The sequence below is a fragment of the Pyrus communis genome, chromosome 16, assembly GCF_963583255.1.
Source record: "Pyrus communis chromosome 16, drPyrComm1.1, whole genome shotgun sequence".
NCBI classification, from domain to species: domain Eukaryota; kingdom Viridiplantae; phylum Streptophyta; class Magnoliopsida; order Rosales; family Rosaceae; genus Pyrus; species Pyrus communis.
Window position 1 is genome coordinate 15,470,141 of NC_084818.1, and position 20,194 is coordinate 15,490,334.

Consider the following 20,194-nt stretch of genomic DNA (forward strand, 5'->3'; position numbering starts at 1 on the left):
AATCAGTATGCGTTTATCATTTCTCATTCATAACTTTCTCCCATTCACCCCCATTTCCTCATCTTCTTTCATCTTCATTTCTGTTTTTTTCTTTTGTTTTTTTTTTTTTTTTTTTTTTTGGAAACCCAACAAGCCGATTTTATAGAAGCCTACAAGAGGCAAACAGCAGAACAATACCAAGCAGTGACAAGGGATAGACCACAGAGACCCCCCCACCTAGTAGAGGCGTCATCCCCATCACCACCACATCCAAATTAATGAGGACAAGGTAGCCCATCATTGTTCAGTACAAAGACCAACGAAGATGGGGGTCTATCGACCCAAACAACATCACCCATCTCCGGAAAATCAACCGACGCTAACTCATGCGCCACACTATTAGCTACTCTAGGCACCCACGACCATTGGCAGTCTAGAAAATCCCGTCCCAATTGCTTAACCCTAGCCAACACGGGAAAGGCCTCCCAACTACCCATAGACAGCGAACTAGAGAGACATTTTATAGCTTCAAGGGAGTCAGATTCCAAGATGACATACCTGACTCCTAAGGCCGCACCTAATTGGCACCCATGCATCAACGCGGTGGCCTCCGCAGCAGCCGCCGAAGGAGCCTTGATAGCGTACCACGCGGCAGCCACCATTTTTCTGTCCTGTCCCTGCGCAATCACCCCTACAAAACCCAAATTTGAGGCCTTGGACCAGCTAGCATCCACGTTAATCTTCACAAAAGGATGGACCGGAGCACACCACCGCACAGTCTGATTTTCCTTCCTCCCTTCGCCCACATTTCTACACCCTAGTGCTGTCTTTGTACCAAAGAAAGAACTCACCGCCACAGAGATCACAGCCAAAACTTTGGGAGGACATAAGGGCACCCCATTGAACATGAAATCATAGGGGGCCTTCCAAATACACCAACACGTGAACACAATGTAAGAACGCCTCCATTTCGTATCGCCCGTGCTGCACATGTTCGGAGAGAAGACCGCCTGAATCCAGTCCACCCAAGCTGGGAGAGAAAGCCGATCCACTTTGTAACCCAACGCCCCTCCAAACCATATGGGTTACACCCATGAACAGGGGAGGAGCATATGCTCCGTGGTTTCATCGTGGTAGCCACAAATAGGGCAAGTAGAGGTCTGAGAGGATCTCCGGCGGAAAAGAGCATCCCGAGTAGGAAGACACCCATGCACAGTGAGCCACAAGAAATGCCGCAACTTGGGAGGCACCTCCAACTTCCAGATACCTTTCCATAAGTCCCTGGGAACCCCGCGAACAGAAGGCCGACGAGTATCCCTCAACTCCAGCGATCTATCTTGCAGCCATCTATACCCCGACTTGACCGAGTAACACCCGTTCTTATTAAACTCCCAGACAAGCTGATCTTTCTGACTTAGATCCCCCAAAGGCTTCTCCTCAATAGCCTGCATATCCTCCCCCAAAATGACAGGCTGCAAAAAACCAAGGTTCCACCGCCCCGCCTCCGGACAAATAAGTGCACTAACTCGTAAGCCAGGAGTAACTGCGACCGGTCCAGTCGGCACCGGATGTCCAAGGGCCAAGGACTGCAGCCATCTGTCCTGCCACACCCGAACCTCCTGACCCCCCATAATCTGCCAATGAGAACCCTCCCTGATCAAGTCCCTACCACAAAGAAGGCTACTCCACGCCCACGACGCCCGACCACCCTTCTTCGCGTCCCATATCGAGCAATGGGGAAAGTACCGAGCCTTAATAACCTGAGCCCATAACGATTCTGGTTCAGTAATTAATCTCCAGCACTGCTTTGCAAGCAGAGCATCATTAAATTCCTGAAAATTTCTGAAGCCTAAACCTCCCAAATCTTTTGGAATACCCAGAACCTCCTTTGAAACCCAATGAATCTTATGGACTCCCTCCTTACATCCCCACCAAAATCCAGCCACCAACGCATCCAACTCATTACAAACAACTGCGGGGAATTTGAAGATACTCATAGGATACGCCGGAATAGCTTGGATTACTACCTTAATCAAAACCTCTTTGCCGGCACGGGATAGCGAGCTTTGTTTCCACCCTTGAAGCTTTTCCATAATTCTTCCCTTCACATAAGCAAGACCTCGCTGCTTCGACCGACCCCAAATAGCAGGAACCCCCAAATAGGTCCCCGGATTGTTAACCACATTCATGCCAAGAGACCTTCCCATCTGATCAGCGATCCCCGTCGGCATATTTACCCCAAAGAAAACACTAGACTTCATTAAATTCACCTTCTGCCCAGAAGCTACACAGAAACTGTCAAGCAAATGTCTCAGATTACGGCAGTTTTTCTGATCAGCACGCAGAAACAAGAGAGTATCATCAGCAAAGAAAAGGTGAGAAATCACAGGACCCGAGCCGCCCATCTTGACACCCTCCAAACGACCCTGATCAACCGCACCTTGAATCAGTTTGGACAAAACCTCCCCCACCAGAATAAATAAATAAAGAGAAAGGGGATCCCCCTGATGGATACCCCGAGAGGGAGCAAAAGACGCCCCAGCCTGCCCATTTAGGAGAACAGTGAAATGTACAGACGATAAGCAACCACTAATAAGCGATCTCCATCTACTACAGAACCCCATTCTTTCCATAACTGCATCCAAAAAATCCCATTCCACCCGGTCATAAGCCTTCTGCATATCCATCTTAATACCCATCTCAAACTTGTTCCTTGCTTTCCTCCCTTTCAGAAAATGAAACATCTCATGGGCGATACCAATGCTGTCCTGAATTTGTCTGCCCGCCACAAAAGCATTCTGAGACTGATAGATAATTGATGGTAATAAAACCTTCAATTGGTTGGCGAGAATCTTAGAAAGAATTTTGTACGAGTAGTTGCACAAGCTGATAGGCCTAAATTGCGACACATATTCCGGGTTTGGAACTTTGGGAATCAACACAATATGGGTTAGATTTAAATGCCCCGTACCCGCAGAATCCTGAAGCAAGTCCCTGACCAGAGCAAAAATATCCTCCCTCACAATCTCCCAGTACGTTTGATAAAAAATCCCCTGGAAGCCATCAGGGCCCGGAGCCTTTAAACCGCCCATTTGCAAAGCTGCCTCCTTAATTTCCTCCTCTGTCACAGGCGCAATTAGTGCCGCATTCATCTCATTAGAGACCGAGGGAGTCAAACAATCCAACAGCGCTCCCCAATCACGATCCCCGGCCGAGCAAAAAACCGAGGTGAAGTGATTTTCCACCAATTGGCGGACTTGAGACGGGCGATCTACCCAACTTCCATTCTCATTCCTAAGCTTCACCACCTTGTTTCTCCGACGCCTCTGAAGGGTAGAAGAGTGAAAGAACTTAGTGTTGGCATCCCCCTCCCTCAACCATTTAACCCTTGACCGCTGGCACCAATAGCTCTCCTCTTGAAGCCTTAGCTCATCAATCAGCCGAGATTTCTCTCTTATCTCTTCATAATTCGGACCCCAATCACGCTGAAGAGTATCTAACTGGGATATAAGCTCCTGGATTTTGCCGCTCCGCCCCTTGAATTTCGATTGGTTCCATCTGCTTAGCCGAGCACGGCACTCTTTAATTTTCCTCACCCATCTATTCACAGAACTACCATGTTTCCGCCCTTCCCAGCAACTTTTCACCAGCTCCTTACATTCCTCATCCGCCGCCCAGTAAGCCTCAAACCTGAACAATTTCCTCCCTTTCGGCCCCTCAAGACTCGAGTTAAGGACAATTGGGCAATGATCCGAGGCTAAGTCCATTCCATGCAATACATGAGAATTCGGCCAGCATTCCTGCCACCGTTCGTTTGCAAGGACCCGGTCTAAGCGCTCCTCCACCCAATCCCCTCTTCTCAATCCTCTCCAAGTAAAGGCCGACCCATGAAAGCCCAAGTCCAACAACTGAGAGAAAGACATAAACTCTTCTAAGAACCTGGGCCTATTATACAACACCTCAACACCTCCAGACTTCTCATGATCCCAAATATATTCATTAAAATCCCCGCCACAAATCCAAGGGATATTCATGGGGGTAAAGTGATTACCCATCCAATCCCAGAACACAGATTTCTCATTTCTATACGGGGTTCCGTACACCCCCGTAAGCCGACTCCAGTGGGTTTGCCTATCACCTCTCATAACAGCATCAATGATATGCTTTGACGAATATATAATGTTAACCTCCAGGTTGTCCTCCCACCACAAACTCAGGCCTCCAGATCTTCCATTTGGCGATACATCGAAACCATTTGAGTAGCCCAAACGCCTCCTCACCCCACGAATTCTATGATCTTTCATCTTGGTCTCAGATAAAAAAATCATAGAGGGTCTCCTATTGCGAATTAGCCCATGAAGAGCCCTGACTGTCGTGTCCGACCCTAGCCCACGACAGTTCCAGAAGATATAACTCATGGCTGGCCTGCGGCTGTTGAAGGCCAGCTGCCACCGCCCCGAGCTGTCATGCCCGCCTTCCTTGCCACCATCCTTCCCCTTGCAGTATCCGACCCCCCATCCGATAACTCATTTCCCTCCTGTTGCTCACTTGTTACATCCTTATTTGCACCCGCAGTATAATCCTCACGTTCCACCATTTGACACTCTTCCTTTGATTTTAAACTCCTCCGTAGCTCAGCCTCCCTGCCTTGGCATTTCTCCTCCATATCCAGGCCTCTGGGTTTCTTCTGTGAGCCTGGAGTTAATATTAGATCCTGCGATTCCACACCCCTTTTGATCCCCCACATTGGTTCTTCACCCTGGGCCGACATAGCTTCATTGACCCCTTGATTATTTTCCAACTGTCCTCCCCCCTTGTTTTGGTGCGTTCCATACTAGAACTGGACGACGAGTCCTCACCCTCTACCCGCATCCTTCTCCGCCACTTCTTCGGACCTGTGCTCTGAATCGTTGATGCCCCCCCGACTCAACTAATTGTGTACTCTCCTGTCCCTGCACAATCGACTTCCGTAAAATGCCTTGATTCTGAATAACCGCGTTGCCAGGTCTTCGCACCGCACCTACCTGCCGGCGTTCTCCCCTACCCACGCATTCCACTTTCGTAACTGCAACCACATCCCTAACCGGAGGCGCCTTTAACCACTCTCCATACGCCACTACCCCTTCTCCAGTCACCTCAACAGTGCACTCGGTGTTGATATGCCCTATCCGACCACACCGGTAGTAGAAATCCTGTAGCCGTTCATATTGAAATTCAACCCAGGTATCCCTGTTAGAATCCCTCCGAATCCAACATCCCTTGAATAACGGCTTTTCCGTATCCACAAGGATTCGAACCCGCAGAAATCCCCGAGCAAGGCCGGGATCCTCCATGGCTAAGAACCTTCCAGCCTCTTTGGTTAATCGATGGATATTATCTGCAGAAGCTAAACCCAGAGGAATTCCCCTGATTTGAATCCAGAATGGAACGGCATCCAGTTCCAGTTCCTTTAGAGCGAGCTCCGGCGGCCACTTCACCACAGAGAATACCTTTTTCATCACTGCCCATGGTACCTGCTCAATGATTTTAGTAGCTACATTTTCATCCTTGGCCGATATGATAAAGACATTCTCCCTTACCCATTTTATTTCAACCTCACCCAAGTCTTGCCAAGCTGCTCTAAGAATATTCCTGACTCCCCATTTATTCACTGGTTTCTGCGTGAGAACTTTCCCAACCAATTTGATTCCCTGCTCCATAGACGATAACTCCAGCGTTTGATTCAGTTGAATTACTAGCTCCTCCACCCCCCTATTCGCCATCCGGTTGGAATCCAACTTTCGAGCTCGCCCCGTCTGAATCGCAGAGTACCCTTTAATTTCTGCACACTTCCTCAGACAACACATATATCCCACTCGGTTTGCCTTCTGAAACATTTTGTCGACCGGCCGAGTAAGCAGCTCATCATTAATACCCTTATAAAAGCTATCAGTCGCCCATAATGAACTCTGGTCTGCCAGATTTGTTGAGAAAGGCCACCTATCTGCACAGCTGCGATGAACCAGTCAAGATCATATTTAAGGTCATTTCAACCCCTTGGCAGTTTCCCCATTACTCCCCACCCACCAAGTACTCCTTTCAGACTCAACTTACCCCACCCCCCCAGCTAATTGAGTGAAATTAATACCCCCTACCAGATCCTCACCAACACCCCTCAACCCTCGAAGAGAAATCTGCCAGCTTTGAAAAACCCCAAATTCGTACCTTCACCCTAACCCTACCCACACAAACCCAAATTGGATGAAATTAACATCCCCCACCAGGTTAACACAACAACCCCACCAACCCTCCACACGAAGAACAAACTGATTAGACAAATCCCCACCCCCTTACCGTTGCCCTAACTCTATCCTCACAACCCATCGACTACCCAAACTCACAGTCAGCCAACAACCTTCATAAATAGAGGTACAAAAGCAGAGACCAAGAAAATCACAAGTCTCGCAATCAAGACAAACCTGCAATCCACACGCACAACGGCGGATCTCACAAAGGAGCAAGCACTCTCACACCACGGAGAGAAAACAACTGTTTCGAGCACGCAAGCTAGTTCTGTTTTTTTCTTTTAAGCATATCACCTTCGGTTGATTTTCTAACTCTAGCTATGCATGCAAATTGTTATGAGGGGTTATGTCAAGTTAACGACTTGGTTGTCATGGAAGTTTGAGTTGTGCTTGGCTATTTCAGTATTCTCTATTTTCATGGCGGTGTCCACCTCGTGGTTGACATCAAAGACAGTGTGGATGCAAATTTCGTCCAAAGTTGAATTGTCAAACTCCACTTACTAAACAAGAAACACCGTTAGCCTTATTGACTCAAATAAAATGGTGTCTGCCAAAGGAACTATAACAAAGAAAATTCTGAGCAATAAGCGGCGATTATTGATTTCCTTGTTAGACTTGTCTATTTATAGGAGTGAACCCTCGTAGGCAGCTGAAGGGGAGGGCGCATGTCATACTAAGCAAACCGCTATGTTCTACTAGAGTGATGTAGACAAGTCTCTACATGCACCTTACGAATGGTCCCAGATGACTCTAGTTGATAATTGCTCAGTAGCGCCTAAGGTTCTAAAAGACGTTATGCACTAGTCAGACGGCAAGCTGGGGCCTAGCACCTAGGCGGCTATGCGGACACTTAGGTGGACTAGGCAGATTTAACTAAATCGATTATATTTCATGTAATAAGTGTCTGTTTATACTTAAAATATATATAATTTCATCATAAACTACAAAATAGAATGACACATATATTATGAAGCATTAGAACATAATGAAAACATGGGGAACAAGCATATAATATGTGCTCATTAAAGTATTCAACAAGTCTCTTACAATTTATTAAAAAAAAAATGCAAAATGAAAGTTATCTATATTTTTTACCTAAGTGAGTCGCAGCCTAGGTGGGTTTGGGAGGGCTAGGCGCCCTTTCTTAATTTTCAAACATCTAGGTGTTAATCGAGGCAGTGGTCAGTCGCCTAGTGCCTAGGTGGCTAGGCAGGGGTTTTTAGAACAGTGGTAGCGCTGGACACCCATGTGAAGACTTTGAAAAGTTGGCTTCCTGCCACCTTGGACTTGGCATGCCGTGGTAGCAAGACATATCATGGGCCCAGAAGGCTCCTTGATACGTAACTAACCTGAAGGCTCAATACCTATAGGGCATGTAGATATTAGGCCCCTTGTAGTACCCTATGGTCTACTTACGACATCAAAGGGCAAAACCAAACTGTCATATTGAGCTTAAAGTCCATGTGTCATTCTCCTATTAGATGTGGCTAATTTATGTCTCCTCAGACAACTCGTCATGTCAATAAGTGGGTTCTTTTCGTTATTGCTAGGGTTTAGTTTTTTTAGTTCGACTTTTTATGAGTTTGAATAAGTTGCAGTAATTCTTTATGAGTTATGTTGAGACCACTTTTAAATAATGCCAACACTTCATGTTGAGTGCTATTGAGATATGCTGAATATTGCGATGCCCTTTAATCTCAATCATGTTGCCAAAATAATTTAACAAAATTTGAGGGTATTTTTGTCATTTTGATCTTCTTTAACGGATATTTTTCACTAAAGGACCAAAATGATTTACAGTAGACAAACTCACGGATCATTTTTATCAATTTTAAATCTTAGAGACCAAAGGGACCATTTTGGGTAAAAGACCTTATAAATATTAAAGGTTTTGATTAAAATTCACATTCATGAGTCATTCTGCAGACATAATCATAGTGAACATAAAAACTTCTATACAGGTAGTGCATTGAATTGCCCCGGTGATTAGAGTATTTAACTTTAGCTCAATATGTTTCGAGTTTAAATTCATTTTATCTTTTAGTACAACTTAGATTAATAATACTATTTGTAATAAAATAAAAAATTAAAAAAAAAATGGAGACTGCTTCGTGGTATTACTAATTCATTCTTTCATACATTGACATTCATCATTCTTTCATACTAGAAATATAAGCTCTATCGTTCACTCATATTATAACACTTGAACGACCACGGTACATGATACATGAGTGTTTCTCTTTTAGAGCACTTCCAATGTAGAAAGGCCCTTTTGGGTAATAGGCAACTCAATCCCCTTAAATGAACAATAACTGCCTGGAATGAATAGTAATTGCTTAAGTGCATCTCCACCCCTAAATTGAATAGCCCAAGCAATTCGTATTAAAATATTAGTATTTTTTATTTTTATAAAATAATAAAAAATAACTTATTTTTAATTTCGGATAATAATGAAATATTGGTTGAAAGTATTTGAAAATATTAAAATGTAGTGTAAAGTGGAAGAATGACATACCCCGACTTAGAATGTCCATTAAGACCCCGAATTGAGCCGTGCTGGCCAACACCTGGAAGGTGACGAAGCCATAAAGTGTGATAATCTATAAAATGTGAATAAATAAAAATTTGAAAGTGCCTAAATACACGAGTGCTCGGTGAGCGGGTATGAACCCATTTCACGTGTGATACAGAGCATAGGTATAGTACAGTAAGGTAAGATAATGATTATACCATCATAAGAAGACATTTGTACTGAAAAGTACCACGAATTCTCGTTGATACGGAACTCTGCTGCTAGAATTCCCATCTCTACCTAGCACAAGGCCTTTTGGGAGCTCACTGGCTTCGGGTTCCATGAGAACTCGGAAGTTAAGCGAGTAACGCGCGAAAGCACTCCCATGATGGGTGACCCACTGGGAAGTTCTCCTGTGAGTTCCCAGAAACAAAACCGTGAGGGTGTGGTAGGGGCCCAAAGCGGACAATATCGTGCTACGGCGAAGTCGAGCCCGGGATGCAGTGGAGGCCCGGGGTGGGATGTGACAAAGAACATGGTTAAGGATTTATAGAAAAAATTATAATTTTTTATATTTTTAACTGAAAATATGACTTTGGCCCCTAAAGATTAATTTTCTCCACATAAAACCCGACATAAGCTTTTTACTCTAGTAAAACCCATTGACTAGATTCCAAATCAGCAAATTTATTAAGAGAGCTACAAGAGCCACCCCATTGTCTTATTTTCCCACCCACGTTATAATCCCACCCACCTTAAAAAGTTAAAAAATTAAAATGCTATTTTCCCACACACTATTATTCCCAAAATAACCTTGAATAAATACGTACATATGAAATTATAAAATTGTCTCTTAAAAAATATAACAAATAATATGTAAATGAAAACCACTAAGATCTGCAAATTCAAATGGAAACGATAGAGGTATTCAAATTCAAAAGAATTCGGCAACGACAAATTTAAAAATACGATGGACAAATTCAAATGACCTACACATAAATTATTCTTCTACCTTTTCAATGGATACATAATCTTCTACCTCTTCCCTAGAAGCGTCATCTTCCACCGGCATGTTCAATAAAAAAGTCATCTTTTAAGTCCATCGCTATTTGTTTACTTTCTTTGAATGAAAGGAGATGAAAATATATGAGTTAGGGTTTAAGGTAGACAAATTGTCTCCCATGCCCAACCTTTTTTTTTTTTTTTTTTTTTAAAATTAAGCAAAACAAAATAATTAATGTCCTTATCAGTCTTTTTGTAAATGGACAAATTTGTAATTAAAAAGTTCATTAAAAGGTGGGTGGAAAGATAAGACATTGGGATGAGAATAATATCATTCATTCATTAATTAAATTAGACTTTACACATTTAAAAAATTTTGATGCCTAAAATACCCCTATTTGAATGTTTGATATACACAATTAATTCTATACGAATTGTGACATCCCGTCCCGGGATTATTAAAACGTACGTGTGAAATTACAATTCTACCCCTAGTTGTTTTCGTTATGTTGTCTTGGTTGTTTGTGTGCCTCGTTGGCATGTTTGGAACCACACACACCCAGCCACACACTCCACTTCTCCCTGTCCCTTTCCCTGTCTCTCTCTCTCTCCTGAGTCATCTATCTTTCTTCTTCTTCTTCCTTCAACGTACGGACACACACACAACTCACATAAATCATCACAGATCGAAGGGATCAATTGCACCTTCAAACTCGTGAGACTGAGAGGAACACAGACGTACCATTTTCAGGTGAGGAAACCACGATTTTCACGTCGATTCGAGGTTTTCCGAATTGAGTACTATTCATGCAAACATTGATTTAGCATGTTTTTGGATTTTTGAAGCTCATATGTGTCTTAGTGAGGTCCCAAGGAGCCTCGGAGTGCTTCGTTGGAAGTGTTTCGACGTCGGGATCGCCCTGTTCGAACTTGACCGGTTTTGGAGGTTGGTGACATGTAAGTTTTCGTATATTTTAGCCCTTAAAACTTGTTTGGGCGTGTTCTTCTAGTCTAGGGCTTCATTTTGGTGTTAAATTCGTGAAAAACGATTGAGAAACGAGTGAGAAAACGTAAGTTGCAGGTTTTCCAGTTTTCCGGCGCCGGCGACGGCACCGGAGATTGAACGGAGAAGGTGACGGAATATTCCGTCAAATTTGACGGAATATTCCTGACGCCGTTGACGGAATCCGTTAGAACTAACGGAATATTCCTCACGGCGTCAGTTGACGCCGTCCGTGTGCGCCGTACGTGCCTGCGCGTGGGGGCGCATGCGGCGGAGGAAATTTTTTCTAAAAATATGGTTGTGATCCTGAGGTGGTGTAGAGCACGTTGGTATATTCATTTGTCCATTTTGAGCAATGTATGAGAAGTTATTACGAAAGTTAGGTTATGTGCTTTAAAGTTAACGTTTTTATAGTTGTTTCGCATATAGGTGACACGTACCCCGAGGACGAGCGTTCGCACTCGAGGCAGGGGGGCTATGACCCTTCCACTTACCAGTAAGTGGGCTTTTGTTTTCCGTATATACCTATATACATTTATTTTCCCAGAAATTGTTTAAAAAGGGTTAAGTGTTTTATGCCCTGCACCATATTATTATCGTTTATGCATCATTGCATACATTAGTAGTGGTATACATATACATATGCATATTTGGTGCTGTGGACGCACAGGTAAGTGCCAGGTAAGTGGTATACATGTTTACGTTTCAGTAGTGGTTTGAGATGCTTAGAGAGCTCATAACCTGCACCCCCCGTGTTAGTGCTCCCGCCCAGAGTAGGGTACAGTCCTTCACGTGATGTTCACCTCCCGCACCACACGCTCAGCTTGGATCCAAGTTAGGTGCACAGTCCTGTCGTACAGACCACTTTAGGTGGTTCCGACTCGTAGGTGACCCGCGATTATTCGCACAGTCTTCACGTGATCGTAGCACTAGAGCGTATATATGTATTACACCCAGGCCTGTCGTACAGACCACTTTAGGTGGTTCCGACTCGTGGGCAGGTTCAGTTATTGATTTCGAGATTTGAGCTCTATATGCAGCCGTACAGGTCACGTTAGGTGACTCCGGCTGCCAGATTACATGTTATTGACATGCTTTATACTTGAGTACTTACATTTCTTCATGAGGTTTCGACATGGCATATCTTGAGCATGATTGGCATACCCTTGAGCATGTTTGGCACATTTATATACATACGTATATATGTTTATTTTCTGGGAAGTATACAGGTTTTACGGCGAGGGGTTAGAATGTATTTTGCTAAATGGTTTTCAAAGAGCTTTGTTTTTGCCCACTCACTTTTTTGTTTTTGCGCCCCTCCAGGTTCTAGTTGCTTAGCAGTTTCGGTGGTCTCCCAGAGGGTTCTTCCGGCTTTTCTGACAGATACTCACCAGCGTAGAGTCACCTTTGGGTGTACTTATGTCGCAACTTTTCTTTTGGACTGCTGTAGTCTTGCTCTGAATTTGTATCTCACTTACGGTTTTAGTACTTTGCATGCTAGTTTTAATTACTCATACTTTTTATACTACTATCTTATTAGCTTCCGCACGTGCACATGGTTACGTCACCTTCGTGTGACGGCCAGCACGCCCTGATCTCGGTCGGGGTGTGTCACGGATTGTAAGGAAGATTTAATGATTTTACAAAAATAAAAAAATAATAAATTTATTGCCTAATATATAATAACAATAAAACATGCCTAATATATGTAATAATACATGCTTAGTTTAGTCAATGTAGGTAAATTATTTCACACACACACACACACATATAACAAGAAAAACATGTATGCTATCGTAAAAATTCATGCGAAATAATTTACCAACAAAAAAAAATGTTTTTTGATTCAGTGCACCTACTATTCAAAATTAAAAATGTTAGATGCTTAAAAAAAGAAAAATAATTTACCTATATAATAAAGCAAACCTAAATGCAAAATACATGCAAAATAATGTACCTACACAAAAAATAATATTTTTTTTTATTCAATACTAGTTGACCTATTATTTGTACATATAATAATAAAATGTGCCCAATATATGATACATACAAAATAAAATATCTACATAATTAAGAATGTTATTTGATTCAAAATTAATTTACTTACAAAATAAAGAAATTTTATTTGATTCAAAATTAATTTACCTATTATTTGTACATATATCTTATAATAATAATAATATGTGCCAAAAAAGAATGTTATTTGATTCAACATTAATTTACCTACAAAATATATGTTAGTTGCTCATCATAAATTTACATATAGGTAGATTAATTAGTATAATATGTTTGAACATATATCCAGTGCTGTGCATATGTGTGTACGTGTGTGTGTGTGAACATATATACATAGAGAGAGAGACGGGGAGAAAGAGAGAGAGCTTATGGTAGTACTATATACATTTGAACGTGTGTATATTGCGGAGTAAAAAATAATCAAGAAAATTACGCAGGAGACACGTGGATTCTTGGATGAAAAAGACAAAATTACCCTCGAGGCATACCGAAGCTTCTAGCGCAAGCAGCGGATAATCACAATTCAATCAAGGTCAAAAGTGATCAAAATAGGTAATTATTCAAAACCTATTTCATCCATCCTCATCAAATCCTCCCCACAAGGTAAGTCCCAAATTATTTATTTCAAATTATATTAATTGGCTAATTAATTGATTTATTACTCAATTAATTCATTAATTAGCTAATGAATTGTGAGTCACACAAGTTCAACTCTTGCAAAATTCTCTAAATTCTCCCAACATTTTTTCCTCAAAATTCTAACCTTGGCATCAGAGGTTCTTCGACCAAAGCCCCACCCCCCATTCATCATGGGCGTGTGAAGCTCTTGGCCTTGACCTAAAGTGTTAATTGTTTCGTAGGTGAAATTTTGTCCAAGAAGAAGAAGGTGGAAATTTGTATCCACACACACACACACACACACACACACACACACACACACATATATATATATATATATTAGGGGTAATAATATGTGTAATAACTATTTATTCATTGTAATTAAGGTGAGTAATTAAATTTATTAATTTATTTTGAATATTGTGGTACAAATTGTAATTATCTTGTAATAATAGGTCAATTACTTTTCTACTTAGCAGTCATTTTCAAATTTGGGTTTTATTTGGAAGTTTATAACTAGGTGAGTTTTTGCCTATAAAATAAATGTTCTAAGGGTCTATATCTAAAGAACCTTATTTTTAATCAGTTTTGTTATTTTTTATTATTTATTTTATTTTATTTATAATTTCTATAATTTTTAATATTTTAAATTGTGGATAACGTCATGATGATGTCAACTCTACGTCATTTAAGCAGGGCGTTGGATTAGACGATTATTGTCTGACTTCTCTATAAAGCTCGCCTTGGATCTAATTGCCTGAGTGGACTAGAGTGTTTTGGGAAGGGAAGAGAGTGAATTGAGTTGTCTATCTTCAAGACAATAAGTAACGTTGGAGTTCCTCTTATGAACCTCACCCAGCTGAGTTTTAACACCAGTCAAACCTCATTAAATGTTCAATGTAACTGGTATAAGTAGCCTCTTTTCTTTTTGTTTTTAACCCACAACCCTAGTTTGTATTTACTGCAAGTCACTCCTACTCACTTCCCAGCTGCAGATAAAACCAGTTAGACCTGATACCACAGTAAATAAAGGGTCCTTGATTCTAATGTTGATTCTCCCAAGTTTGTTTTCCTTTTTCGTATTGTTCCTTTCACTACTCTGCCTCGCCTCTGCGCCTTTCTCTCTCTCTCTCTCTCTCTCTCTCTCTCTCTCTCACACACACACATTGTGGTCAGAACCCCCCATAACTGACCTCCACCACCACCCCCCATTTATTCACCTCCTGCTCGTTCCTTTTATCCACCCCCATCACAAATTTAACCAAAAACCTCCCTCTCTCCCTCTCTCCCTCTCTCTCTCATTTGCGTGTTGTGTTGGAAGTTAATTTCTCAGAAATTAGCTAGTGGGAATTCAACATTATATTGTATTCCTGGAAGCTAGGGTTCTAATCTGGGTGATGACTTCATGGTGACATGATATGCATAACTTATTTTAACTACCATGAATAATTACTCCCTTTATCTTCTTTTCAAAGTCCCCAGAGCCATCATGCTTCTGCATTTTCTTATCTCTTCAATTCCAGCCGCCTCTTGTTTTACTACTCATCTGCCTTCTCTTCCGGTAAGCATAAATATTTACCCTTCAGTTAACTTTGGCCCGTTTGAATACTGTTTCACTTTTCATTTGTTTGAAAACCGACAAAATTTTTAGTTTTCATTTCGGTTACGAAAGAAAAAATTGAAAACGAAATAGTTATCAAATAATATTTTATTTTGATATTAATTTGAATTGAAACAAAATAAAGTCATACTTAATTAATAACTATTTAATTAATGTTGTGCAAATTATTGTGCAGGGAATGTTATTTGAGGAGAAAACCAGGCTAGGATCCAAACCACCAAGCTGCCACAACAAGTGCAACGAGTGCCACCCATGCATGGCGATTCAAGTGCCCACAATGCCCAGCCACGACCGGCAGATCGAACCGGGCATGACCCGAACCATGTCCATGATGTTCTTTGACCCATCTCATCCAGGTACCAACAAGTACTCCAATTACAAGCCTCTGGTTTGGAAATGCCACTGTGGCGACAACTTCTTCAACCCCTAGATATAATTCAAAGTTAAATTAATTAATTGGAAATTTTCATGTCGAAATTAAAGGAGATGGGTTTGATTTTAATTTGTACACTCTGAGTTTTTTTCTTTTAGTTCGTGATATGTGATTTTGTAAATTTGCTTTAGAGGGTTCATGGGATTCTTTAGAAATTAAATTCACTTTAGAAAAATATTAATATTATACAATGTACATAAAATTGTAACTCTATCTCTTTTCCTATTTGTACAAGGTTTTTTAGCCAAAATGATTCTTGAGATTTGCATAACACATCTTTTTGGTCCCAGAGATTGAAAATCAATAAAAATGGTCCCTGAAATTGTCTACCATCCATTTGGTCATTCCGTTAAAAACTCCGTTAAGTGTCTCGGAGCTCTTGGTCGGAAGTTTGGGTAATTTTCAAAGCTTCGTAATTCAATCGTTTCTTAACTAAATTCGACTCATAATATTTCAAAATGAAGATAGGAAAGTGTAGAACAAGATTATACCTATTTGGAAGCCCAATGGTTGCCGGAGATGGCCGGAAAATAGCCTGAAAGGTGACTGGTCCGTTGGAAACCGGGTAAATTTTAAACGTTCATAACTTCTTTAATACTCAACGAAATTAAGTGATTCAAAAACAAAAATCATACTTCTCGATGAGACAAAGAGAATTGTACCTTTCTTGATGGCTAACTAATCGTGGTTTGGCAGGAAAACAGCTCAAAAGTAGCTAACTCAAGACCAAGACAGCCACTTTGGAGCTGTTTTACGACCAAAATAGGGCGAGTTAGCCATTAAGAAAGATACCATTCTTTTTTTCTCGTCGAGAAGTATGATTTTTATTTTCGAATCACTTGATTTTGTTGAATATTGAAGAAGTTATGAACGTTTAAAATTTACCCAATTTCCAACGAGTTTTCCAGTTTTTCAGCAGACTAGTCACCTTTCAGGCTATTTTCCGGCCATCTCGGGCAACCATTGGGCTTCCAAATAGGTATAATCTTGTTCTATACTTTCCTATCTTTATTTTGATATATTATGGGTCAAATTTGGTTAAGAAACGATTGAGTTACGAAGTTTTGAAAATTGCTCAAACTTCCGGCCAAGAGCTTTAGGACATTTAACGGAGTTTTTAATGGAATGACCACAATAATGGATCGTGGACAATTTCAGTGACCATTTCTATTAATTTTCAATCTCAAAGACCAAAATGATGTGTTATGCAAAGATTAGAGACCATTTTGGCTAAAAAACCTTTTTATAATTATCTTGTAAATTGTGACGGAGTCTTATTTTTTTCCTTGTTCAATTATTTTGGGATGAGCGAAAAGAGTTCTACACATTCTTTTTCTCTATTTCCAACATCTTCTTTAGTTTATTGGATTTAAGGGTAAAAAATTTGCATCATACGTGAAGGCGGAGAAAAATAGTGTTTTAAAATCTTTTTTTTTTTTTACTAATTAGGCTACATTTAGTACATGAAAATGAATAGATGTACGGAAATGAATTGATGTGAAATAATTTCCATGTGTGGTAAATGGAAATGAGGAGAAAGTAAAAAGGAAATATATCAGCTTTTGGGGTTATATGGACATTTTCAATTGTCAATGATAATAGCTTGGTCACAAAATAAGTAATTAATGTTTTATACCATGAGGAAGTAAATGATCTCCTAAAGCGAGTTTCCTAAAAACCAAAGGCACCTAAGTAATTGTGTTGTGTTGTGTTGGTTCTTGACCCTTTGCAAAGTCGTGTTGGTCCTTGACCCTTTGAAAAGGGGGTATGATATACACACATCCTATTTTACTTCTCACACTTTTTTTTAATTTCGACCTTCGGATAAGATGAATTGAAGAAGATCAACGGAATGAAATTATCAAAGAATGTATAAAAAGTAAAATGGAATGTATAGATAGCTTAAAAAATCTCAATAAAAAAATCTTTTGATTGAGGGGATGCACATGTGAATAATTACATTGATACATGTTGCACTATTCATTTGTCATTATCCTCATCTGTTGGGATAACCATACTATATAATACATCACTCTGTCAGATGCGTGGCCCATCATCACCATACTATATGATACATCACTCTCTCGAATCTTGATACATGTTCCCACCGGTTCTCCCTCGAATCTTTCGGTTCGTGTAACAATCTCCATCGAACTGACCAAAATGCCTCCGCACTCAAATTGTGATGTGGGGCAGTTTCAGGGTTACTTTGGTAATAATATCATGGATTCTTACTTTTCGATTTTTCTGCCTAATCACCTCCTACAACTGCATGATCCGTGCCCTATGGAGTATAGAGTATAGCTACCCAGAGGTCAATGCCAACCCATCGCTTGTGGTTTGTTCCTCGCAAATGATATTTTTACCGACAGTTGTATCATTATTTGTACTTACATGAGCTGACAGATTTTGCTTTTATTAAAAGGATGATCTAAATGATGGTACAAGTAAATGATAAATATAGACGTAGCACTACTCTATTATATATGAATGAGAATTCTCTCCCTTTCCTTTTTTTCTCCCCTCTCCCCTCCTCTCACATATATCTTGAAAAACAAGCCCAATGTGGGTCTCTACATATAGAGACTCAAATATAATGGGCCAAAATTAGCCTTTGTGCATACCACGTATATTCGGCCCATAAAGAGCGAGACGTTGTGTGGCTGAAACCAAATGCAATGTCACGTCACAAACTCGAGGATCGGTAAAAAATACCGATATTCAAGCGTAAGTAAATTGAAACAGAGTTAAAATATAATTTATTTTAAAACATTGTGCGAAGGAGAAATACTATGGAAGGCCGAAATATAATTTATTTTAAAACACCAAAATTCGATTTTATTTAACATGTGAGTCAACTACAAAATCATAGTTACTCAAAATACAAATATAATTTACTCTCTATTACCATGTTATCTCTTGCACCATCTCCTCGGATAACCTGCATAGAAAAATATACAATGATAGGCTGAGCGTGTACGACATTGCTCCCCCTCAGAGCAGTTCCAGCGTGGGAAAGGTGCCCCCAGGCTATTCATTATTTAATCCACCCAGTGAACAGTAATTACCCTTAATGAACAGTAATTGTCTTTTGCATCTCCACCCCTACACTTGAATAGCCCTAGCAATAGGCAATAAAATAATAGTATTTTATTTATTTATAAAATAATACAAAATAATTTAATTTGTAATTTCGGATAAGATTTTTAATCGTTCTCGTTGCGCCATGTGTCATTATCCGAAAAGACAATTATTGGTGATGGATTTCGATAAGATTTTTATCCAATGTCGTTGTGCCACGTGTTGGTATCTTTTCAGAATCGTTGAGAATAGATTTCTGATAAGATTTTTAACCAATCACATCGCGCCACGTGTCACAATCTGTTTACAATCTTTAAGGACAGATTTCGATTAGATTTTTAACGAATGACGGCATGCCACGTGATATTATCTACAACCTAATCATTTCTGAATCCTCCATATAATACACCATCCATCCTCAGAAATCTCGCACCAATTTTCTGAAGATCTCTATCATTATTCATATTTTCTGCTTCCTTTTTACAATGTCTTCTTCTTCAAGGATGATGTGGGAAATCGATCAGCAAGAGGAAGAATTGTTTAACCAATCAGAAGGAATGTTCAATCTCTAGGTGGCCTAAAAGACGAGCGTAAAAGGAGAGATGACGAAGCAAGAATGGGCAGAGCCTCATATTCTTGTCGAGTCATCCAAGCTGTGGGTCAGATCTGCAGGCCTAGCTATTCCGGAAACCTTGATAGAAGCAGGCAACGACGAGGTATGGAACTCTTGGACGATTATTTTGTCTGTAATAGTGCATTCCCTGATGCGTACTTTAGATGTCGTTTTAGAATGGAACGATATTTGTTCAACAAAATCATGATTGCTATTTGCAACCATGATTTTTACTTTGTGCAAAAGAAGGATGCTTTTGGTACTATGGGTCTCCTTCCTGAGCAAAAAATTACTACTGCCTTGCGGATGCTTTCATATGGAGCATCTGCAGACCAAGTGGATGAGATAGCGAGGATGGGGAAATCAACCATTCTTGAGTCCCTGATGAGGTTTTGCCGAGCAATCGAATCTATCTACATCGCAGAGTACCTCCGGAAACCTACTGACATGGACTTGCAAAGGCTTCTGAAGAAGGGCGAGATGCGAGGTTTTCCTGGGATGATTGGAAGCATCAACTGTATGCACTGGATTGGAAAAACTGTCCAAGTGCATGGTAAGTTGCTTATGGGGACAGAAAATGAGCAAAAAGTATCATTTTGGAGGCGGCCACATCTTTTGATACATGGATTTGGCACACATTTTTTTGGGGTTCCGGGAGCTCAAAATGACCTTAATGTCCTTGCCCAATCCCCAGTGTTCAACGATGTCTTGCAAGGAAGGGCACCAAATGTCACGTATTGGGTCAACGGACATAAGTACGATGGGCCTACTACCTAGCAGACGGTGATAAGCTCATATTTATATAAATTTTATATCAAATTCACTTGTCTTTTCTTAGTTAGTTCCTTATATTTTTGAGCTATTTACTTTGTTTTTGTGTTTTGTAGGATTTGTCAAGCAAATAAAAGAAAAATACCCCAAGTGGAATTTTAAGTAACAAATTCGTCAAAACTGCCTGTGCAGGTCAGCTGACTTTGGAAGCAAGTTGCAGACAGCTCAGAATGAATTAGAGAATGAGCCTCATATGCTTGG

At 40.6% G+C, this 20,194-nt stretch overlaps 2 protein-coding genes across 2 annotated transcripts; one reads left to right on the top strand and one right to left on the bottom strand.

The window, feature by feature from the left end:
* Positions 1–254: 254 nt before the first annotated feature.
* LOC137719877 (uncharacterized) lies at positions 255–971 on the bottom strand. The gene has a single exon (XM_068458873.1). The coding sequence runs from the start codon at positions 969–971 to the stop codon at positions 255–257; it is 717 nt and encodes a 238-aa protein (XP_068314974.1).
* Positions 972–19,151: 18,180 nt separating this feature from the next.
* On the top strand, positions 19,152–19,939 carry LOC137719878 (uncharacterized). The gene is made up of 2 exons (XM_068458874.1): positions 19,152–19,265; positions 19,412–19,939. The coding sequence occupies exons 1-2, from the start codon at positions 19,152–19,154 to the stop codon at positions 19,937–19,939; spliced, it is 642 nt and encodes a 213-aa protein (XP_068314975.1).
* Positions 19,940–20,194: the final 255 nt, after the last annotated feature.